The sequence below is a fragment of the Puntigrus tetrazona genome, chromosome 23 (assembly GCF_018831695.1).
Source record: "Puntigrus tetrazona isolate hp1 chromosome 23, ASM1883169v1, whole genome shotgun sequence".
NCBI classification, from domain to species: domain Eukaryota; kingdom Metazoa; phylum Chordata; class Actinopteri; order Cypriniformes; family Cyprinidae; genus Puntigrus; species Puntigrus tetrazona.
The window spans coordinates 12,285,841-12,311,508 of record NC_056721.1 but is presented as its reverse complement, the minus strand read 5'-3'; the positions used below and the strand labels follow the sequence as shown (position 1 = coordinate 12,311,508).

The following is a 25,668-nucleotide window of genomic DNA, read 5'->3' as shown; positions in this document are numbered from 1 at the left end:
TTTCATGTTTTAAGTATTACAGAAAATGAGCATTTCAGATTAAAAAGCTCTTCATAAATTTAGTACTAGATTTTCAAGCGGGCCTACACGACACTTCTTCTGGCCATATATCACGACTGAGTCAACTATTAAATGCGTAATAAAATGTTTTAAATAGAAAACATATTTTAACATACATGCCCCTTGAGCACATATTTGACTATTGCGTGATCCCTATAGTGGGCGTTGAGAAAGAAAGAAGCAATCTGTTTCTTTGTCCACTTTTTGAGCTTTAATCCATAACAGATATGCCAGTGCTACAGTAAAGACACCAACAGGCTGAAGGTAGTAAATGCCAATACAAGTTCCCACTACGCTAGTATTTCATACAGCTGAATAAATTATGCCATGATAATATACACACATGCTGAACAGAAATATATCAAAGAAAATTACATATGCGCAAAAGGTAAACAATGAAAGAATAAAGAGCAACTGAGGTTGAAAAGAGATTTGGGAAAGGTGTATCGCCCAGTCGGATAGTGCTTCAAACATCCCAAAGGTAGATTAATGCTTGCAGTAGAAATGAGTGCTACACACTAAAAACATGATTTTTTTTTTTTTCACATTTCTTTTTTGTCTTTTTCATTTACTACAAAATATCGTAAGTGTTAAAATGGAAATGTCCTCAGTCTTAAGTTGGCACACGATCACGTGTTCATGTTTCAGTTATTGTCCTGAATATATATATGGCGTTTTAGGGCACACTGGAGCACAGTTTAGTTTCAGTTCATCTTAGCCACAGAAATTGTCTCTCGAGGTTAAAAACACGCTTGAGAAAAGTGGAATGTAAATGTAAACACAGAATCCATAAATGTGGTCATATATTCCACCTCTCACTGTAATGTTTTGGAGATTTTTTTTTTCTTCAAGACAATTATTCAGAGACCATCGCACTTTTTTAAGCTATGTAAATGGCATAAGACTTGCAGTAAAAGTCCGCTTCTGTCTATAAACTGCAAAAAAAAAAATCATTTTACATTGACCACAGAGACAAATTAATTTCCTCATGAATAAAAAAAGTGCTACCAAATTTAGTACATCGTCTTCCAAATATCTGAAACATAAGTTCACAAATCGCCCTTTGGCCATTCAGTGGTTAATATCTGACTGTTTTTAAATTCTTGGATAAATCGTAAACTATACTTTCCATGAATAGCAAAGAAGCCTGGGAAAGCATATCAAAAGCCATAAAATGCAAAAATTGCCATTTACCCATAAGGGCTCGTTATAGTGGTAATTATAGTGACCACAGACAAGAATTAGCCTGTGTTCATTGCAAAAAAAACAATGAAAACAATGTATTTTTGTCATTTGGTCAGCATATTTCAGAACAGTGTATGTTTTCGTAAGACATAATTATCATAAATAACACTGATAACCCTAAACACTTTCTACCCCATATAGAGCAGGTCACAGACTTTTTTGCCCCATATTAAGGCTCCACCAACCGACCCAAGATGAAAAACATTGACTAGCCCAGGTTTTGTGGAATGTCAGCATCTCTCTGTGTATATATCCATCAGAAATGTAATGTTACAAAGCAAGGCCCTGTGGTTAAAATAGAAACAGGAACTAAACGTGAGGAAAAACAAAAATGAAACATGTAAACAAAGAGTAATTACAATAGTAAATGCAACAGCAATAGGAACAACCACATTTATCATAACAAATATAATTATAATACCATCATTTTCTATAAACAACATGGTCCGAACAGTTTGGAATGGGCAAGGGCTGCAGCTGTAGCCTATGTGTGCTAACACTGGATGCCGACAACGGGCAGGGCTTTAGTGATTTGGGCTCAGACAATTGATGCTCATTTTCCCTCAGCTTCTTTCTGAAGCCCTGAAAGGGTCTCTTTGTTGTGAAAGAGAGAAAGGATCGGGACGAGTAAGGAGAGGCGGCACAATAGTGTCTGTTTTTTTTATGTGGAATGGCTTTTGTATTCACGCTGCTATAGGTAGAAAGTCTAAGACTGCCCGTGATTTTGTTACTTCTCTTGGTCTCATTCACTCCCGGTCAGATGGACCACGTGTGGGCGCTGCAGAAAGAATGGAGGGATGCTGGTGAAACAGATGAGTGGATGTTCAGTTCGAGATCCATCAATACGCCTGTCCCGTCTCCACCTGTAGCAGTCCGAGCACAGCCGAGTGCTCGCCGAGCTTCATCCTTCTCTGCGTGGACAAGCTCACATTCTTAGCCAGGTAATCCACCGCAGCTACACACGAAGATAAAAACAGTTCATTCATTTTTTCAGAAATATAAAAGTAATATGCAGCAATTACAAGTACAAGCACGTGCACTTTATGCAGACGGTTATTTTAATACTTCATTTACACGCTTTAATACAAAATCTTCATTTTTTTCTGATGTCATAAATTTTTTTAAAATTTGTCTAAAATTAGTATATTATTATATAATCTCTCTGTGTATATATCCATCAGAAATGCTGCAAAGCAAGGTATTGTGGTTAAAATAGAAACATGAACTAAAGAAAGTTAAAAATAAAATAGCAAAAAAAAAAAAAAATAAACAAAGTAATCGTAATAGCAAATGCAACGGCAATAGGAACAAATCACATTTACAATACCATAACTTTCCTAAAGATAACATGGTCTGAACAGCAAAAAGAGAAATTTGGCATAATCTATCTAAAATGAATACCTTAATATAAAAATAAGCAAAAAATATATATAATATATTAATATAATAAATTATTTATTGTCTATATATTAACTTTTCATCTTGATTATTAAAATTGTTTAAATAATGATTAAGTTCTATAAACCACTTGACAGATTTTAAAGCCTTTCAATCTAAATTAAAATAAAAAATATAACGTATGAAATATACATGAATACAAATGTTGGTCATTTTTATTTGTAATAAATCCATATAAGCAAATTTTTTAGAAAAATACGATTACGCTTGGGAAATATGTTACTTTTAACTTCACTTGACGTTTTTGAATAAAAATGTTTGCATTTGTTTTGTTGTTGTTTTTTTTAGTTTTTTTATGTATTAAAACAACAACATACAATGGTGACTTTTCTACATTTTCAACTTAGGCAACCTCACTTGTCAATGACCCACAGAAGCAGACAACTTTGGTTTTAGTTTTGGGTTGAGTTTCAGAGCAGATGTGAGCTTTCACTGATTCCAGAGACACAGAGCACCTGTTCTCCACTGTCACTCACTCCTGTCACAGCGAGTACTCCTCAGCACATTCCTCATTACGTCTGTCATCCCTCTTCTCAAAATTCCACACTTCCCATCATATAACATTATATCGTGACACACCAATCTATTCCATTCATCCATCTTCCTAAAAACCACCCAAATTGGCATAAACAAGATTTAAATAAATAAACTTAAATGAGTCTTTTTAAAGTTCTTTTGAATGCGATGAGTTGGGGAAGAGAAGTCGAAGCTGAAACTTTTTCAGCTCTACTGAGTAGATTTAGATAATGAGTCCACTCGATTTTCTACGCCTGAGAAAACGGTTACTGTTGATCGAGATATGTATCTGTACGTCTGCGCCAAATGCAATAAAGAGAGAGGAGAGAGACGGCAGAAAGAGTGGTGAGATTCCCACCAGATAGGTGTAGCACACAAAACGGTGTGACTAACACAGCACCTGAGGGCACGGGCTCGCATAGGATTGATCTGGAGTCTGGCTTCGCTGGAAGATCTTTATCAGGAGCACGTGTCGACTCTATCCCGCGGGCTAATCCAGGGTCAGAGGGCATCCCGAGTCCCGCTCACAACCCAGGACCCCAGCATTGATCTGCCTCCCTTCTCACACTGTTTCAATTTAAATACATGAGCTAAAGACATTAAGGACATCTGATTGGTGGAAAAAGACAGTGAATCGCGTTTAAGGGGTTGCGAGGACAAACCAAGGACAGGACGGAAGTGGTGTGGGGAAGCTCCAATTAACCCCTCTAGCCACAGAAAAGGCCTCCCTCGCCGAGTCCGACTGGAATTGGTTTACTTATTAAGTTAGCACTGCGCTAGCTGCAACCTTCAGGTAATTATTTGCATAGACGTCTCCCACCCCCATCCTCAAAGCCGAAATGGAAAAAAATGGAAGTCAAGCGGAGGAGGTTAAACCTGAGGGCTTTGCATTTTCGAAACTGACAGGATTGAGTTTGCGCTACTTGAGTGTTTTGGGAGTTGGCATTGCGACCCCAGCCACTCCTTTTTCCGACAAGCTGTAAACACAGTGATCATCTGATCAAAACGTCAACGGTAATGACAAAACGCATGGCGACGGAGACGTCTACGATTAATGGATATAAAAAAGGCGAGCATTAGCCCGCTGGCACGTCAAGAACCTCTGATGTTTTTTTTGGTCGGAGGCCCTTTGATTACTCCAGTCGAGGAGGTGTTATTTGAACCTCTCCTTCCTTTATTCGTCATTAGCAGAAGTGTTGAGGCGGGGCAGAGCGAGGGTGCGAGCGGACGCTGCCAGACATCTGTCAGTGTGACAGTAAGCGCCGCACGTTAGCGTCTGTAAGCAAGAGCAAAAAGGAAGCTGTCAGGGAACGGCGGCGCGTACGGTAGCAGCCGCATACCTGTGGGTGGGCTAGCTGTCTGTACCGGTGCTGACAGCTAGCAGAGAGAGTAATCACAGCTCATTTAACCTCTCTCCCTCAGGAAGCCTTTCTCTCCTGTCAGCCCCGTTTACTCCTTAAATCCCGCTCAGACTGAGTCTCTGCCTTCCCTGAGAGAAGCAGCGAATCTGCTCCCTGACACTCACGGTCACAGCCAACACACACAAACACGCGCACCTCTACAAAGTGCGCCCTTAAGCTGTCTCCCGAATTTCAGTAAAATATTAGACAGGTGGGCTAAATCAGTGATTTCGCACCATGGGGAGTACTTAAAAGAAATAGCTCCCTCAGACGTTAGGATTCTGCGCTAAACTCAACTAAAATAACGAAATGTAAATGAACTCAGTTGTAAATCATTTAATGAATAACTAGGTACGCGTTTCTAAAAAAAATTTGCTGCCACTTTATATTAAGTAGCTTTAACTATTATGTACTTATACAACAACATAAGTACAACGTATACTTATTGTGTTCATATTGTGTTGGATGCAGGTGATGTTAGGGACAGGTTTGATGGTTTAAGTGTGGGTTAAGGTGTAAGAGATGGGTCAACGGTGTTATTCTGAATAGAATTACAAAAATATTTACAGATGTAATTAGATTTAAAATGTAAGTACAATGTAAAACCATCGATCAAATTATTCATTTAAATGTAAGTACATAGCAGTTAAGTTCATTTACATTGGAAATGATTCCAATGGTTTTGTGTACTCGTTTGGCTCATGTGATTCAAAAGACAAAAAAGTATAGTACATTATTTAATTTGACTTAAACGTCAGTATGTTACTCACACAATGCTGTCGTATGGCTAATACAGGATATAGTGCATTATACTGTTGTACAGAGATCATTAGACAGAAAAAAAGAGTCCAGGATATTCAACTCATTTTTTTTCTTTTTGCATATCACAGAATAAAGAAAGCCATGGTTTATAAAAACAGAGAGATGAAATAGATGAAACACTGAACTGTTTTGTAAGAAGTTCCCGGTTCTTTCATTAATATATTAGATTTGTAGCTTATTTTAGCTTATTTTTTTGTTACATTTTAAATAATTTTAAGTCATCTAGAGGTCCCCTTGGAAGACGTTTTCTGTGGCCCCTGTTTTGACCCCCTGCAGTATACTACTATTAGGTTTTGGAACGCCTGTCAATGAAAGGCTTGTATTTACTCATTTGGCAGGTGCTTTTATCTAAAGCCACTTGCATGCAACTTAACGTCTGATGGGTACGTTGGAGCAAATGTAATAAAAAAGTAATGAATTGAGTAATGAAGAGGCACTTACTCTGGCCGTACTGACTGTACTGGTAGCCCGCAGTGACGGGGTCCACGCTGTAGCTGGTGGTGCTGTACGTAGGGGGGCAGTAGGACTGGGAGGAGGGCAGGCTGTCAGCGGTCTTGATAGGCTCAGAGCGCTGGCTGCAGCTGGCTGAGATGGGGTTGGAGGCCTCCAGGCTGCTGTGCAGGGGGGAGATGGAGAACTCGTGCTGGGGCTGAGGGGCCACGGCGCTGGGGTTGCTGAGGATGCTCATCACCTGGTGGGTAGAAAGGAGCGAGAGTCAGGATCAGCAAAAAGATCTAGAAACCACTGCATCGTAGGCAGTAAATCGGTTTCCCCATTCATTGTCGGTCACTGCACGTCACACAAAGTTCAAGGCCTCCTCCTTGATAGGGGTTAAACATCTTCACAACGACCCCTTTCCCGCTTCCCAAGGGAGCATTTACTGGGCTGAAAACAGTGTCAGGGTAAATAACAGACACAGAAGGGACCAGCGCAGAGCCGGGTGGTAGAGGGGGGTGTTCAGAGAGTGCCAGGGTTGTCTGTCCTGAGGCTTTTCTTCATAACAAGCTCCCAGGGAGAATTTAATCTGGAGCCTTCAGCCATCCCAGAGTCTCAAACCTCATGAATGATTAAAATAATAAACACTCATATTAGATGCCCCCAGAGATCGGGAGAATAGAAACTCTACAAGGTCTGCCCTTGTTTTGTGTATTATTGTTTACAGCAAATGTAGCCCTGTAAACTCTGGAAAAAATTATAACAGTAATATTGGAATATATGCACTACTGGTAAAAATATTTGGTATAATTTTATTGAAAGAAATCTCTGTATTTATTTGATTAAAAGTAAAAACAGTAATATTGTAAAATATATTTAAGGTTTAAAATAATACTATTTATTTGAATATATTTTAAAATGTAATTTAATTTTCAGAATTCATTACTTCAGTCTCCTTCAGAAAAATCTTTTTTTTTTGGTTTGTTCATCGATGTTGATGATGGATGTACTGCTTAATGATGCACAATAAAATACTCTGTTTGCAAATGTTTCTTTAGTTCTTTAGAAATGTTTCTTTAGTTTCTGCACCCATCTCAATATAAATACTTCTATGATGTTTTTCAGTTATCTTCATAGTTTTTCTCAGCCATTTGTCCATCTGAACAAGCAAAAAATAAATCAAATATATAGTTAATTGATAAATAAAATGAATAGTTAATATAACGCTTAATTGCATACAAAATAAAATATTTTCTTTGCAAAATGTGTGTGTTCTGAAAAAAAAGAAAAAAAAAGAAGATATATTTTTTTTTTATTATTTGTGTGTTAATTTGTGTTAAGACATTTTTACTTTGTCACACCATAGGACACAGTCCAATTTTTCAACTATCCACATATAATAATAATAATAATATCCACATTAACAAACACTTTTATTTATTAATTGTTTGACAACACTAAAACATAATGTAACAAAAAATTGTCAAAATGCTATAAATAATAACTGAATCATTGTATATGTGATAGCTTAAAGTCAGAGTCATTCAAAGCTTTTTAAAAACCAGTGTGAAGCAAAGGGTGGAGGCAGAGGGAAAAAAGTGTGTGAAAGGAGAAAAAGAGGGTCAGAGACGCTGCATGCAGAGGTTGCTCTGCCTGCCACATGCTCCCCATCCGCAGACTGAAACAAAGCATCCTCCTGAACATCAGGTTCACGTTGTGGCTCGCTACGCCCTGCTGCCCTTTGGCCGTCTCAGGACCCAACCTGCTAAACCAATTAGCCCATCACAGAGCTGCTGCGAGCAAAATCAAGCCCACATGCACCACTCAAAACAACATCCATGGGCTATTTGTTGAAGTCTGATACAACCCAGGAGATGACGGAGGACTTCAGAATGATCAGCTGCACGTTGGGAAATAAATCATCGTACTACAACGAGGCTTCGGCCCACCAGTGCGCATGCATTCTCAGACGCACGGTCTAAACAGATAAGTGAATTTAGACCAATATCCTCCCGAAGCTTCCAGGAAAATATGCAGCACTTGAAACATATTAAATACATAAAAGGCCACTTGAAATGGAGCATGTTGGACTATACGAGTGCGGAAAGTCCCTCTTCTCATGTGATATATGATATGAGTGGGCCATGCAGACTTCCTGTGATGAAGGTGGTGGAGAGAGAGAGGGAAATGTGTTAATTAATGGGGCAGCACACGGTGGGCTGTCACGCCACTGAGCGCTGGTGTATGACCCTGGACACGGGGCGATGGGTCAGGGGCAAACCGCCCGCCTGACAGGGGGCTGAATGGGCAGCTGGAGGGGAGACAGATTTAACAGGCGCTTAATTGAGGTCTGATTATATTCAGCTCTAACCGGTAAATGAAATGCCCCTCACAGGACTGAATGCTGCACTATTGTGTGAAAAACGTGCATTTCTTAAAGTTGCATGAACTTAACTTCATCTGTGTATTATTGACCTCATGATGAAAAATTCACTTGTGAAAATATTTAATTAAAAAAAGTTGATGATGATGTTTTTATAAAACCCGCCCCTTTGTTACAACACGCTGCAAGCTACCAATCAGATTTTCCTCCATCCAATCAATAACTGACGGATATATCCAAGTCAACGCCTTACATTTAGTCTAAAATTGGAAATGTTGCTTCTTCCATTTCATCGTGACTTTGAATAGCATAGTATTAAAGATGTTAGACAGCATACTGAAATTATATTAAGTCATAAGACAAACGCTGACGTCTGACCTGGACCATGTGCTGTACAAAAATGTATAAATGTATAAAAAAAATGCTTGTTTTAATGTTAAATTTGGGAAGAATTCTATTATTAGCCACGGATGATGTCCATACGGCAGTAATAAAATACAAGTTATACGGTTGGTTAACATCATATTCAGTTAAACATGAAAAAAAAACAAATGTGTTAGGCATTAATCCTAATGGCTGCGATATAAAGACAGTTTTACAATGTGTGGATATTATTTTACAGTTTTTTATGCTGATCCATATTTAGCATCACCTGAAATCTTTGCAGGATTTGATAGATATTCATACCGTCTCAAATTTCACTGGTTTCATCACAGCACAAAGCCATTATATGACTCCATATTTAAAATGGAGTAATATATCAAGTCAATGTTTGAATAAACTGACAGCTCAGATGCCTAGATTATACAGAGCTGGAATAGCTGCTAATGGTGGATATTTAGATGAAGCATTTTATAAGTATAAACTGTTTTTGTAATAAAATATGTGTTGTCCCTTATCAGTGCAAAATTATTAGAAATGAAAAAGGATTCATGCCATATTGTCCACTTTTCTAGAGCACCTCCAAACTTTTGGAGGGCAGGGTACTTATTTATGCTCTTAAAATGACAGAAACATCATAAAACATATTGACATGTAGGCAATATATATTTAAAGTCTTTTGATGTAATATTACATAGCAAAATTTAGTTGTCCGCATAAGTGATCGGTACATCATCAAATTCGTGTGAAATAACAGCAAATGGTTTTGTAAGTAATGATTTTTTTTTTTTAAGTTTTAATTTCTGCTCCACGATCTGTTTAAACTAGAATTTCCAGCAAACCTCAATGAAGTCATGAAAATCTGTAATCCTCTGTATTCCCCAAATACTGACGTTTCGCTGTAATATGAGGTAATTTGAGCTAATAGTAAAGCTTGAGCCTATGTAAGTTCAGCATCTCCCCAGGAGTGGTGTTTTAATCAGATGAGCGGGGGACGCCAGCACAAGGGGTGTCAGCCCAGAATGTGGGCAGAGAGCGCCGGGTGCCTGACACCTCCATTCAGCCCTGCGCTTAAGCAGCCTGTAGCCTGGGTGATGCCATTATTGTGCTGGAAGACAAATTATTCAAATCTTCAAATTTAGCATAACCTTATTGACATCAATTAAAGTGGCAAACGGAGAATATTCCAGCACGGTGAGAGGTAGAGCCTGGCTCTTTATCACGAGAGGCAGCACGTGGTGAGGCTATTGTCAACTCAATCCTCTCTCTGCACAGAGCACTGCCGAGAGAGGCCTGCCTTAAACCGCAGCGCCCAGCCAGCTGTAATTAGGACATTCAACTTAAAGTGCACACGGAGCCATAACACAAACACTAACAAACAGCAGGACGGCCTGTGAACTCTTTACATGGGCTACTGCACTCACAGTGGGACGACCGCAACACAGAAGGGGCAGAAACGACAGAGCCTGGCTCTGTTTTAGAAAGGGATCACATATCAGCCACAGTTTTTGTCCTGGGGATCGCCGGGCTAAAGTTGACTTGTTTTTAACAAAACACGAGTGTTTCGGGATAAATGCATGGTAAACAATAAGTATAGAAAATAACACTGTTACTGTTAATGAAACTTAAAAAAAATGGGGGGAAATTAAAAGGGGAAAAACATTTAATTGGAGAAATTTAATATAAAATGAAATGACGGTCTAGAATAAATGGAGGTTAAATGATTAGCAAGGAAAATAACGCTGCCGCTCATTTTGTAAATTAAAAATAAGTTCAATGATTGGTATGGAAAATAACACCGTTACTCAATTTGTAAAATAAATGAATAAATAAAAATGGAGAAAACTAAATTGGGAACAAAAATGAAATGATGCAATAATAAAATGAAATGATGTTAGCAATGATTAGCATTGCCACTCAGTTTGTAAAAACAGAATGGGATAAAATGTATAAAAATGTAATAAAATGGTGGAAAATAAAATAAAATAAGAGAAAATATAGTTAAAATAATAATTGGATGGGTAATTGAATGTAATAAATAAGAAAAAAATCTAATTAAATATCTGATAGAAGCAGAAAATAATAAATATTTTAAAATAAAATAAAAGTGTTTAGCATAAGCGTTAAATGTGAACAGATTCCTGCATCATTAGAATTTTTTTTAATTGCGTGCATAAACCTTTAGTACAAGCCAGAAACTCTGTTAAAGGGCAAAATGTATAAACTCGGATAACCTTGCCTGCAGTTATAACCCAAGACTACAACCAAGTAGAGTCGGCAGCCCAGTCAGACTCCGAGTTGTAATCTATTATTTCCTGCCATACTACCATTGCTAAGTAAAAATCAATATTCTTTCCACATGTGTAACCTTTTTGTATCTGATACGGCCGGTGGGAGAACGGCGGAATATTTGCCAATCAATCTGGCTGACAAACAACATCCCCAGGCAGTGCGTCTCTCCAGGCCCACAAACACCAGAGGACAAATCCAGGCCGACCCACACCGGCACACAGCGAGCACACCCGGCTGAGACACACTTAACTTTCTTGAGCCCTTTCAAAGTACCTCCCCGCCCCCACAGCCCTCAACCCCCACCCCAGCCCAACTATTTCCTCTTTCTCTCTCTCTCTCTTTCATTCTGTGAAGCATCCCCCCAGTAGCTAGGCTTTCATTTGTTGTGGGTCTGTGTGAGAGCTGCTAGTGCAGATAATGCCAGGCAGGATCCAGTTTAAAGGACATAGCTGCAGGCGTTTCGCTCCTCTCCCTCTCTCGCTCCTTTTCACTTTCTGTCTCCCGACAGATAGATTACTTTATAAATAATAATAAAAAGTAATTAATTCTCTCAACTTCAGAGCCCTCTAGCCTGCAGCAGTGTAAATGTAAAACTGGAAATTGATACAATGTGCATCCTTTCAGATAAACAAACAGCGCAGTGGCAATAAAAAGGAAAGCTTTTCACACTACCATAATTTCCTTAACTGTCAAATTATATTTTTTGTCTGAATAAATGTTTGACGTGACTTGGTTCTTTGTTGGATTTTTTTTTCTTGCCGGAATGGAACGAGGCTCACGCTTAACTGGAACAAAACTGAAATGCGATGACAGGGGTAAAAAAAAAAACAAAAAAAACGAGAGGCTAATTCAACAAAACTGGAACTAAACACTTACACAGAAGATGGCTTAATAGCACTACTCATTATTGATAGATCACATTATTAATAAAAACTAAATCACGTTACAATCTGTTGTAATGTGGTGGGAGGGAGGCAAACGAAAGCAGGTGTTTTAAGACTTGCTATAGAAATTTATTGGTTACAGGATTGTTTATTGTCAACCTTATGTACGGTGTCAAATAATAAAATATATAAATATATAAATATATATATATATATATATATATATATATATATATATATATATATATATATATATTATTGAGTCTAAGCTAAATCAAAGTCAGCAGTACACACTTCTATTTGACATACATATATACATTTGTATATAATTTTTCCATTTTGACAGAAGGATACTGCTTTCTATGATAATTAACAGCATGGTATACTAAGTCTTTATGCCAATAAGATGTATTTGTATTTGTAATTCGTAAGATGTATTTAACCCAAAATCCACTCTTAAGAACAACAAGCGTTTAACTGTAGGTGCATCCCCTGTAGAGAGCTGTAACAGCACTCTGTGTCCCTGACAATACAGCCCAAAATCTGTCCTGTCCACCTGCTCTGAGAGAGAGAGAGAGAGAGAGAGAGAGAGAGAGAGAGAGAGAGAGAGAGAGAGAGAGAGAGAGAGAGAGACAGAGAGAGAGACAGAGAGACAGAGAGACAGAGAGAGAGAGAGAGAGAGAGAGAGAGAGAGAGAGAGAGAGAGAGAGAGAGAGAGAGAGAGAGAGAGAGAGAGAGAGAGAGAGAGAGAGAGAGAGAGAGAGAGAGAGAGAGAGAGAGAGAGAGAGAGAGAGAGAGAGAGAGAGAGAGAGAGAGAGAGAGAGAGAGAGAGAGAGAGAGAGAGAGAGAGAGAGAGAGACAGAGAGAGAGAGAGAGAGAGAGAGAGAGAGAGAGAGAGAGAGAGAGAGAGAGAGAGAGAGAGAGAGAGAGAGAGAGAGACAGAGAGAGAGAGAGAGAGAGAGAGAGAGAGAGAGAGACAGAGAGACAGAGAGACAGAGAGAGAGAGAGAGAGAGAGAGAGAGAGCAGTAGGACAAATGTGGGTGGAGACTCCAGGAGGACAGTGTGTGTCTGTGGGCCAGCTAACTTACACACACACACACAATCTCTCTTTTACGCACATCTACACTCAGCTTAATCTGTCCAAGACTGGATTTGCTGGTGTGTAAGAGAGCGGCTCTCGTTTCACTGGAATATACACAAGCATGTTGGGAAAATGTCACCTGTGCAGGGAGCTGGAATTACAGGGATTGATGTCATAAGGCTATCTGCCCCGCTAAAGGTTACATGTCCTACCCTCAGACCTCCAGTCCTAATATCATACTTACAGCGATCAGCTGCAGTAAATAAACGGAGTTCAATGTGATATGAATACATTACATACATAAAAACAAACACTGCTTCCAAAAAACGATATTGGATTTGGGGATTAGCAAACAGAGCACAATGTTCCCTTGAGTGACATGAGTATAAAAACACTCACCGACTTTAGCATTACATTTCAGGGGCAATATCTGATGCAATGCAGCCGTAATTAAAGAAGCGCTGCCATTCTTTGTCGGAAAGTCGCTTTTCAGAGAGAAGCCGTAATCCTCAAACACCACAACACCCACAATGCCAGAATCAAGTAGCAAACAATGTCAAGAGGCAAGATAGCAAACAGGAAAACACACAAATGGACATTTGAGCGTGGTAGTTCCAGAATGCTGTGATGAGTGATGTAATTCCACACGGATCTGAGCAATACAATCATGACTCATGCTGAGATGTTCATTAGTTCAAAATAAAGTGTGCCTTTCTGCACCGCGAGTGACGACAAACAGAATTCCAACATGAATCGAATATAATAATAAAAAAAATTAATGCAAAATAATACAAAAATAAAGTATAAATAATTAATAATGATAACTAATATAAAATCGTATTATTATTGATATAATTATTATTAATAGTAACAATTCCTTCAAGTTACTCCTCCCCAAATTCACACAAAAAAGTATACAAATATATAATGTCAAATACAAAAATAAATGTAATAATATTAAATTCTACTATTATTGTTAAAATTGTGTTGCTTTTTATGGAAACCAGGATGAATAGAAGGTTCACCAGAACAGTATTTATTTAAAACACATTTCCTGTGATAATGTAAATAATGTAATGTACTTACTGTACTTTCAAATCAATTTAATGTGCCCTTGCTAAACCGAAGAAAGCAAAAAAGATCTTTCTGACCCTAAATTTTGAAGCTCCAGAAATGGCATAATTCAGATAACTATTATAGAATTCCCCCTTCTGTGATAATAAAAAGCAACGGGGGCTAATCATGCAGTATAAATTAATTTCCATATATCATCACCTATTAGCTAGTTGCATTGCTGGAGACAACCGCTGGAGCCTATCAAGCATACAGTACATGAATTCACCAGACCATCATGACATCGGTGCCGTCGCCTTGAAAGGTGCCAAAACCAGACCCCCACCCGAGAGACAAAATGGCTATTTTTGAAATAAACACTATTGCATAAAATCAATTAGCGGTTTTGTCACGGCTGGAGGCAGAGGTGGGTAATTAGAAGACCCGTCTGTTTACGGCGGGACCTTCGTGGGATCTCTCTCTCCCCTAGTGGCAGGGAGCAGATGACATAGATGATTTCCTCTCCTGGCTCGATGTCACTGCGCTAATTGGCCACAGCACATTAATCGAAAGTGAAAAGAAGAGTCGGCCAAAAGCGGAGAGGGGTGGGTGGTGGGTGTTTGACTGTGAGAGGGGATGGCACAGACTGTCATATAGGGTGGAGGCGGCTGGGGAGACTTTAATTGTTTCAAATTAGGCATGTGATTGACAGTGACAGAAAGTGGGCATTGACAAGCTGGGCCCAGATGAGAGCGATTAGCGTGCAACCAGACAAGCTGTCACTTCTCGCAACATGTTATCTGTAGGAAATACTCTGCATATGGCTCTTTTAACCCTGTGTAGTAACCCAGGGCTCTGATCATGCGTGATGGGAATCAATGTGATGAGTGAAAGACAAAAATCACTTACACTGACAGATGTCATGACATAAAAAAAAACACGAAAAAGAAACGTGGCGAAGAGCTAAAAGTTACAGAAATAAAGGTAGGAAGGTTTTAGTGGGGCGGTGCCTTTTCAAAAGTATACTTTTGTACCTGTTAGGTTAAAATATGTACTCTTTCAGCACTAATATGTACTTTTAAGGTACCAAAATGAATCTTTTAGGTACAAACATGTACCTTTTGACATGTACCAGGTACGGCATCAGTGACAAATTGTTCTACACATTTTTATATAATTAAATATAATTAAAAATAAATAAATCATGAAATATGTATTCAGTGTTTTTTTTTTTTACCTTTCCTACATTTCACATTTACTTTTAGTGTGTTACTTGCCATTTCTTTGATAGCTTTTGTGAAATTTACTAATGTTTTGATGGGTAAATATTTCTTAACATTAAATATTTTACATGATTACACAGGTGAGAATTAGAAAAGTAACATGTCTTTTAAACATGTCTTTAACAAATTTTTCTCCGCACAAGTCAGCAAAATTGAACGTTATCCACTTAAAACAGCACAGAAAATTGTTTATTTGAAAATAAATAGTTCAATATAGTAATATATGTATATATATATCTATATATGTGTATATATATATATATATATCTATATATGTGTATATATATATATATATGTATATATATATATATATGTGTATATATCTATATCTATATATCTATACCTATATATATATATATATCTATACCTATATATATATATATATATATATACCTATATATATATATATATCTATATATATATATATATATATATATATATATATATATATATATATATATATATATATATATATATGTATATAATATGTATATAAGATATAATAAAAATTGCCTTTTAAATTAATATGTATATTTGAATCTAGCAAATATGAATGTACGGCTCTATATTCAATATATATTTACATATAAATAAAGCCTTGTGTGCTTAGCTATCCAGTGTCACTACAGTCCTCAAAAATGGTTTCTTAAAAGCATTTTTTGTAGAAATCTCTCTCATTCCAATCAGTGCTAGCTTGCTCTAGTGTAATACAGACAAGGTTTTTCAGTATCACTGCACCCTAAATGTCCCAAAGTGTTACAAGGCCTGGAGTTAACCAAAGGTTAATACGTCCTATTGAGCTGATACAGGAGAAAGTGTGAGGCGCAATCTGATTATTTTATTGAGCGTTTTTCGGATGTGCGAGCTAGATTCAGTCACAATGAAAAAAACATCCCCCTCTGACCTCTCATCCCGCCTGCCGGTCTTTTCACGCCGCCTCCGCTCCTGCCAAATTAAACGTCTGCTTTAAATGATTTCACAAGCAGCGGCTCGGCAGCAGCTAACGCCGTCCAAGAATAATGCAAGGTGGAGAGCTGGCGTGGGAGGCGGGAGGAGGGGGCGTTTGTTTGCTAAAAACAGCAGGGAGCAGGTCTAGTGAAGAATGTCAAGTCAAATTGTTCTTGACAGTGTTAATATCTGCACTTCATAGGGATAATTACATGTAAATAAATAGCGAAATAGCTCTCAGCTGGAGTCTGAGAGGAGAGAGCGGGGCAGTTAGTGTCAGCAGCTGGGGACTGAGAGAGAGAGCGTGAAGGAAGGGGAGGAGGAGGAGGAGGAAAACCTCAGAGATGTTGTAAAACCACATCACAGAAACTCTAAAACTATTGTAGCTTTACATACACAATCCAAAACAATGAGACAAGCTTACAAAAGTCCGTCATAAAGTGCGGAGGGGGCAGTCGGGGGTGATTGGCAGTTGTAGTTTTGCAAGGCTGTAGTATTAATCATAACTTCACACCTGTCAGACTGGCATCTGGAACTAACAGGAAGCATGTGCACAAAGACCACCCCCAAAACCCGTGGTGTTTTCAGCAGGTTCATAATTGTTGGAAGTTTCACTTGTTCATACTCGCTGACCCTGTAGACTCACTCACTGATCTTGATACCACAGCTGAAAAAAAACTGAAATAAAATTATAATAAAATAATAAAACAATTTATTGTTTAATTATTATGTAATTTATCATATAAATAAAATTACATTGTAAATATAAATTAAATATTAACAAAATATATAATATAACATAAGTATGTAATCTTCTAATAAAATACAATAAATATTACTATTTTAAATATAATAAACACTAAATGTTTTTAAAGAATAATTATGGTGACACATATAAAAATCTCCTAAGACAATAAATAAAAAATATAAAAGAAAATAAATATAAAAGCGTCCTAAATAAGTAAATATAAAATGTAGATGTCATTAAATATAAAAAACATCTAGAGCAATACATTTAAAATGATTTAAAATGTGATATTAATCTTTTAAAAGAGCAAATGTCAAAATGTTAAAAATAAACATCAAATATAAAAGAAAATAAATATAAAAGCCTCTTCAAGTAAATATAAAATGCAAATGTTAATAAATCAAAAAAACATCTAGAGAAATACATTTAAAATCACTTAAAATGTAATAATAATCTTTTAAAAGAGCAAATGTAAAAATGTAAAAAATAAATATATTTAGGCTCAGCTGTTTTTTATTTTTTTATTCCTTGCAACTCCTTGCTCAGAAACATAAGCCACAACTATATATGTTTAATCAAAACAAATATAAACTAATAACAATGAATAATAGACAGTAATGCTTTATGAAAATAATAGCTGTACAAATATGTCCATTTTTTCAAGCACTTTTTATAGTGCTTTAAATATACATTAGAGGATTGCCTCATTCATCATAATAAAATTAGATTATAGCATATGGAGATATGGAGACAAATATACAATATGCATGAATACACGCAATCGGGAATATTGTAAATGCTGAGGCAATATTAATAAGTAATAGTATTTTTTTAATATAACGGTTCATTCTCCTGCATTTCAGCCCCAATGCAGAGAGTGCACTGGCCTTGCTTAAATCTCCTGGCCTGCCTCTGCGAGATAACTGTAAATCACGTTCTCTTATATCCCTTATTTATCAGGATGCAACAGCTTACTTTCACACACAAACACTCTTGAATTTAAATTGTGCTTATATTGTCTGCTGCAGCCTTTCATCTACGTAAGAGAATAAGAAGAGAAAAGCAAGTAAGAGAGAGTGAAACAGATCAGAGATGCTATAAATGAAGAGCAGAAATATAGAGGCTGAAAAATGACAATGTGTGGACTCTACTAGACACCGTTTCTCATTTAAAAATAGACAGCAAAATTAAAAATATGACGGCCTCGTTTTCACTGTGGCATTTACCCTGATTAAGGTTATTGCTTCTCTCCAAATAATCAGATTCATGCATACCGGATCATAATTAAACCATCGGTAATATCTTTCGGTCTTTCCACACATACGGTTACGCGTCAGACCCTCTATTTTCAGTCTAGAGCCACTGGAAATGTTGAATATGAAATTTACATATGTATTTGAGTGACCTGAGAAACCTACTATGTTTCATTAACAAACGCACAAGACTTCAATTTCTCTCCGCTTGCGTTAGAGAGGGGAGAAAAGATAGGAAGAGAGAGAGAGAGAAACCAAATAAATTCATGCAGAAAACATTCTGCCAGTGGATATGATTTAAATTCCCCTGATTTTCTTGGCAGCTTCTGAGCAGGTCTCATCTTTTTTTTTTTTTTTTTTTTTTTTTTTTTTTTTTTTTTAAAGCCTCTTACTTTTTAACTCTTGCCAAATTGAAACAGCATCTGTATTTAAGACGGGTTCTAATTAACAAGTATTTCTCCTCTGCTCTCGGAGCACGGGGGTGATGTAAATATGCATGTATTTAGTCTTTTGATTTGTTGATGGTGACACATGCCAGCTGACACCGTGCCCGCAGAGAGGCTTAATACCGCACTGGTAATAATAGCAGAGACGGCACATAGATTCACTCATTGACATTCAGGTGCACAATGTCTTGTCAAAAATCTGCAAAAAAAAAAAAAAAAGAGAGAAGTGAACCAAAACTCAATCATCTTCTTTTACTCTCTCTCTCTCTCTCTCTCTCTCTCTATTTCTCACCCCCTCTCTCTCATATAATATTTTTTTCTTTTTTGGCAACCCCTGTGCAGGCTTCTTAAATATAATTCATCCAGTTTAAAGTGGCTGCTGTGCTAATGGAGGAGAGGAGAGAGGTTGGAGTCCCCCTCCCTTATCTCTAGCAGACAGTTGTCAGGAATCACTGGTGAGGCCTGAGTTTTGCGCGTGGCTCAGGCAGGGAGGCCTGGGGATACGGATCAAAGGGAGTGCTGGTGAGCACTGCTCTGCCTCTGATCCCCCAGTGCTGAAACCCAGCCTATTCGCTCTCCCTTCCTAACATCAAATGCTAGCCAAAGTTCCTTCATTCCAAAACACAAATCTTCCAACTGCACACACACACACACACACATAAAATGATACATTTGCCATTTTTCTTTCACTTCTCTTACAAGTGTGTGGATGCATTTTTTTGAAAGAGGATAGATTTATTTTAGATTTATTTTTATTAAGTCTAAAAACTTCATATCATAATATATATATATATATATATATATATATATATATATATATATATATATATATATATATATATATATATATATAATGCTAAATGTTTATTATATTATATACAGCATTTTTTATTTTATAAAACAGCAATTTGTTTAATATATTTCGACATTTTATTTTTATTTTGTTATACAAAATACAACATTGTAAATTTTTGGTTCATTTATACGTATTCATTTAACAGTTTAAGTTATTTTGTGTGACATTTTGATAATAATATAAATCCTGCAAATATCCTTATAAAATGTAAAAAAAAAAAAATTATTTAAGAGAATGTTTAACAAAAATATAAAAGTTATAAATAAATATTATTTAAGAGAATAATTACAGTAATATATATATATATATATATATATATATATATATATATATAATTCTGAATGAAAATAAATATTCTCTAAAAAGTACATATAAAATGTAGTAAATATAAATGTATAGTGTGTATGTGTGTGTGTTTTAATAAATATATCATATACATGTATTATTAAAATAAAATATAAACAAAATCTAAAGTAAACAAATGTCTTCTTAAATATATTTATGAAATGCATATAAAATGCAGTAAATATACATGTTATACAATATACCATATAATACAATAAAAATGTTAAATAAAAAAATCTAAAAACAAAAATAATGAATGAAAAAATAAAAATCTCTTATAATAAAATAAAACTACTGCATACTATAATATAAAATGTAAGAATAAATACACATGCATTGTTATAATACAATATAAATATTATCTAAGTCAATAAATTAAATAAGCATAAATGTTAATAAAAAAATCTTCTACAGGGGTTTAAAAAGTATGAAAATGTGAATATACGACTATAATGCCAAAATAGTTTTAATCATTTGTTAATTTCATTAATATTGCGCTCGCACACAATAACTACCCGTTACGGCCCAATCAACCTGACACTAATGTTGCAGAGTGAAATTGCAGTAATGCTCATTAATACTGGCACTGGAAGCTTTACTAGATGACTCGAGTGCCTTGAGGGGTGGTGTTGTTGCTACGGGGCCCGAAACAAAAAGCATGACTGATTATACTGAATGGTTGGTTTTAGTAAAACCTGTTCATTAAAACGGGTGTGTGTTGTTTTCTTCTCCAGTTACAACAACTAACAACAAAGACACTGCACATATCAGACAACCATAGCAGAACGTCTCCCACTGTAAAACCCAATCAGCCACCTGCACAAAGCATCTGTTGTAGGAGGAGGAGTGACTGCAGTAGTAAAGCAGCCTACGGCTTTATTACCGCATTCATTCCTTCTCCACATGTCCAGTGTTTGGACTGCTCTCAATGTCCAGCAGCGGATGAAACACAGAAAAGACATGCAGTCAAGGCCATAGAAATCTGTCCATAGCTCTGACCCGGTCCAAAAGTGGGCTTAATGGAGATTAGGTCTGGCATTGCATAATTTTCATCCGAGCTAAGCTGCAGTGCCGTTTAATGTGTTTTCCAGAGGTGCAGTGAGAAGCGCTCTGCCTCTGCTGGCACATGAGAAGACTGAGAGGGGCTTGTGCACCTGTTGGTGTTGTGAACCCAGCAGGGTTGCGTTTCAGTCTGGCACACGGCCATCGCAGCACATTTACTGAAACCCTCAAGTTTTCTCCACTCGATAGAAGCTGCAAAGCGATCCATCCACACCATCTGACAAACGCACAACTGAAGACGAGCGCATCTTTCTCACGTTTTCTCAAGGCCGGGTTGATCCAAGCACTAGATTTTCATGTATGTCGAAATACAATCAATGAAATGCTGCCAGGTGTCTTCTAAAATTCAAATTAAAAATAAAATTGATCACATTTGGTTCTAGATCAGGTGTTTCTGTATGGCAAATGTTCCTATTTACAAATGAAATATTACATTTCCATATATGAAATAGCAAAGAAGTATAAGTATTAGAAATTGAAACAATTTTATATATGTATCATATGTATGTAATATATTATATTTATTATTTTTTTATTCAGATTTTTGTCATATATGGTTGCTACATCAATGCCACATAAAAATCATGTAGATATTATTGACATATGTCCATATACAATTTTCAAATGTCATAATCTGATATGTGATTATATGTCATGTATTCAATTTCCTTTTTTAGGTCATTTTTGTCCCTTCATGTGATTGATTGTATTGCCATTGTGGAACCAGTCAAGTTACAATTAATATTGTTAATGTGCATGAGCTTGACCAGCAAATATTTCCAAAAATCAGGGCTCAAAATAACAACAGAGATGAACTACTGGCAAAACTGTTGAAAAAAACAGAAATGCTCTTTTTTACTACTTTTTGAATTCACTATAAACCATTGAGAAATAGTCAAACTTCATGATATTACATATAAAAGAAGACAAAAGGACACTGAGGTAAACGCAAATGTATCATGAATGGAAAAATAAGCAGAATTACTTAGAATTTTTACTGCTGCTTCGTGGCAAAGTGTTTCAGTGTCAAAGAAGGGTCTGTCCAGACAAATGAGAGAAGGCCATTACACTACTATGACAACAACTTTAGGCTATAAAGCTTTTAAAATGGTTGATAAGATTTCACAAGCAAATAAACCAAACAAAAAGTTCTCTGTGCAATCCCACAGCGCTCTACTCTTTAGGAAAAACTGTTTGTATAATACAGACTGTACCACTTGCACGCACTCGAGTATTTGCATCGATTTGCATGAACTTGTCTTCATTGAAGACAAAATTAATGTGTTAAAATAAATTACTAGACAGGGGATTATAAGTAACAGAAAGACAATAGATTAGACAAATGATGGAGAAAATTGTGATGTACAAAAACAAGCTTGTAAGGACTGCCATGTGGACTCCCTGTAGCTGAGAAGAATGGGGGGGGGATTTGCCTCGTGGGGCACTGGCGGCCCTTTCATGGACATTGAGGCACAGTGTGATGCTGGGGTTGAACTATGATACTCCTGTCAAAGAGAACATTAATTTTTCCTACAATAAGGGCCTGATGGAATAGCCACATGTGACATGTGGAGATGGGTGAGAGGGGCTGGACAGGGGTGGGGAGGTTAGGGGCTGAGGAGGGGTCGGATGGAGGCTGAACCATCTTCATTTTACTGAGAAATTTAAAAAATGTTAACAACTAAAATTTTGTTTTTATCATCCTCTTTAAATGTATAGAAAATTCACTAATAATTCATGAATATCATTCATTAATAATAAAGAACAATAATAAAAAAATGGATAGTACATATTTTACATCAGATCTATTTCTAGCTGCAAACTCTCCCCCCAAAAAATGCTCGAACCATGCTCGGTTATTTATGCAGGTTTGCAGCGAAAGCATTAGTACTTAAAGCCCCTCCACTACGATTAACAATCAAACATGCTGAGAAACGCTTATGTTATCCCCCAACTCCGCAGTACAAGAGAAAATCTCTTTTTTGTCATCAAATCCCTAATTCTTTCCTCTCTTTGGGAAAAAAATAGTAATACCAGTTTCCAATCTGCTTTGAGAAATATTTGGTGGGGGGGGGAGTGGCCATAAAACGTGTGAACAACGGGGTAATTGTGGACAAACGCAGTATTGAATTTCATTTTCAACTCCTTACACACCATTTCAATCTTATTTTCTGCCTGTTAGTCAGATCTTCTTGGCTGTAGTGGGCAGAACTGCCCACTAATGGTGAATAATTGCTTGTAATACACTCTTTACCAATGATGTGCCTCAATAGCATTACCTTTTATTTCGCTTTTAGGAATCAACCCTGAGCAATGAGTCCTATTTATTACTCTCCATTATTCAAGAATGCTACATAACGTCTTTAACAAGAGAATCTTTGCCCAGAAACACAGGGACCAAAACCTACAAAAGCCTTATTGGTTTCCCATTTTACACTTTCTCCATAATAAGGACTCAAAGATGTATCAGAGCAAGACAAGACAATACTTTTTTTGCTCCGTTCTAGTTAATTAAAACATCCTGACTTATTAAAATGTCTGTTAGCGCTTAAAATTACTTCTAGACAATTAAACATACAGATCCATTAGTTTAGTGAGATTACGCTCTTTTCTGATCGAGGCGCAGTGCTAGCAGCTCTTTGACTGCGTATGGGATTTCTTCTCTTTAGGGTATCCTGCATTGTCTCCAAACTAATTTTCTTAGAATCAAACAATTAAATCTTTATTTTAATTAGGAGTATTAATTAGAAAACACTATCTAATAAACAGTTCACGAACACAAGGGGGGGTATCATCCACTAGAAGATGATTTCTCCAAAACACGTCTTCTCAGTACACATGAGACGCATATAATCAGCAAACGTACACGGCAGCGCACAAAGAATATGCTGTTTTATCTTCAGAGAGGTCTCGTAATTCCACTTGAAAGACTCCTTGACATGTGGCTATGGAGAAGATTATTTAAACACTGTGGCCAGTGACCCTTACTGACCTGTGGAGATAGTCCATTGCTCACGGGATTCATGTGATTACTGCTCGCTGACTGGCTCATGAAGGTGTCGGTGTAGCTGGAGAAACTGTGGCGGTTGGACGAGAGGCCGTAGGCGGAGCTGCTGTCGCTCGAAAGCCCGCCCTGGTGCATGGTGGAGGGGGGCAACGGCTGGGGCCGATGCACAGTGCCACTGCCGTCTGGGAAGAACAGCGCGTTCAATTATGTCAAAGACTTATTCTCAAATGCACTGTGGGGACATTCGTTTTATTGCTATTCACGTATGAGACACGTTTGCGCAATGGGTATTAAATTAATATAAAACAGGGTCAGGTTCTTTGAGTAAAACACTGGTTCGCTTACCTTGTGGTAATGTTGTTGAAGGATAGGTGGACTCGGGAAGCTGGTATGTTGGTAAAGTGGGCATCCCTGTGGGTGGAAACCCTCCAGGTAACAGGTGGTTAAATGCTGCCAGTTGATTGGCTCCGGCTTGTTTACGCCACCTTGCTCGACGATTGCTGAACCAAACCTGAAATAATGCAAATAAAACAATTCCGGTCAATACTAAGTAAACTACTTATTAATTTTATGTGGTTTGCAAATGGTTGCACCTTTGCACTTTTTTGTACAATTTTGTGACCTCTGAATAATAAATGATATAAGCCTTTTTGGATTGATATTTAATGTACTTGATTTTCAAAATAACTTTTAATTTTGATTAAATCGGTTTGAATTAGAATCGGGATTATTATTAACCAAACTGAAACCAAAATACATATAAACAGTATGGCAAATAAAGACAAAAAATTGTGGTATTGATACGCAAAAATTAATATGACACACGCGTGTTTGCCGTGCGTATAATACACAGTTTTCGTGGGCAATTGATTCCAAATTTGTTGGTGTGCATATAAGTTTTGCGTATGATACACATTAACCTAATCCTACCCATTGCATACCATATACACATTTTGTCCATTTAGCATATCTATATCACGAGTTTCCATTTTATTTCCCATTTTATTTATATGAACATTCATAAGATCGGGTAGACCATTAACTATAACGTTTGTGTCAATAATCTACTGGTTTGCTGCTTATTAAAAAGTTAACTCGTTCCCTATACTGAAGTGTTACTGAAAAAACGAACGAAGAAAGACCTCATAATATTAGATGAGGGATGTACCTGGGTTATATGCATGATATTTTTATGCAACTAACTCCAACAGGTATTTATAAAGTGCACTTCAAGAGATAATGCCTAAATGGTTAAATATTTGGCCTTAAATAGTTAATTTTTAAAAGTTTGTGTTACACATGATTTTTAATATAGAAAATGTGTTTTATATCAAAATCAGCATGTGACATTTCAGTGATATTTTGAATGAACAAAAAGCCTCTATTTAAAGAAAGCACCAACACAAGAAAGGAAGAAAGAAATGCCCCTGCCACATTAAGACACATTTTCAAAGTTTCATTCTAATGTGACTCATTGAAAGGGGAGCACGGCCAGTAACCTGCACCTCTCTGGGGCCGAGGCACTGCCCCTGTGTATGCAAAAGAGTGAATGACATTGATCTATGCCTCAGAGGGGCCATTCTTCAGACTTTAATACACTGGCAGTGCAGTTAATCTACTGTTGTTTTTCAAATGGTCCCCACCATTGTGAGTGGAAGTGAAAGAGGGGGACAATGGCCCTTCAATGAATCAGACCACAAAGAGAGGGC

At 36.9% G+C, this 25,668-nt stretch overlaps 1 protein-coding gene across 5 annotated transcripts in view; it reads right to left on the bottom strand.

The window, feature by feature from the left end:
- Positions 1–254: 254 nt before the first annotated feature.
- Positions 255–25,668, bottom strand: part of pax7b (paired box 7b) — a 58,530-nt gene continuing 33,116 nt past the window's right edge. For all 5 annotated transcript variants that reach the window (XM_043224563.1, XM_043224558.1, XM_043224559.1 and 2 more), the window contains exons 6-9: positions 24,305–24,470; positions 23,945–24,141; positions 5,943–6,192; positions 255–2,260 (exon numbers count right to left, since the gene is read on the bottom strand). In XM_043224563.1, the coding sequence (XP_043080498.1) occupies positions 2,145–2,260; positions 5,943–6,192; positions 23,945–24,141; positions 24,305–24,470 (729 nt within the window). In that variant the 3' untranslated portion in view covers positions 255–2,144. The remainder of the gene's footprint in view (positions 2,261–5,942; positions 6,193–23,944; positions 24,142–24,304; positions 24,471–25,668) is intronic.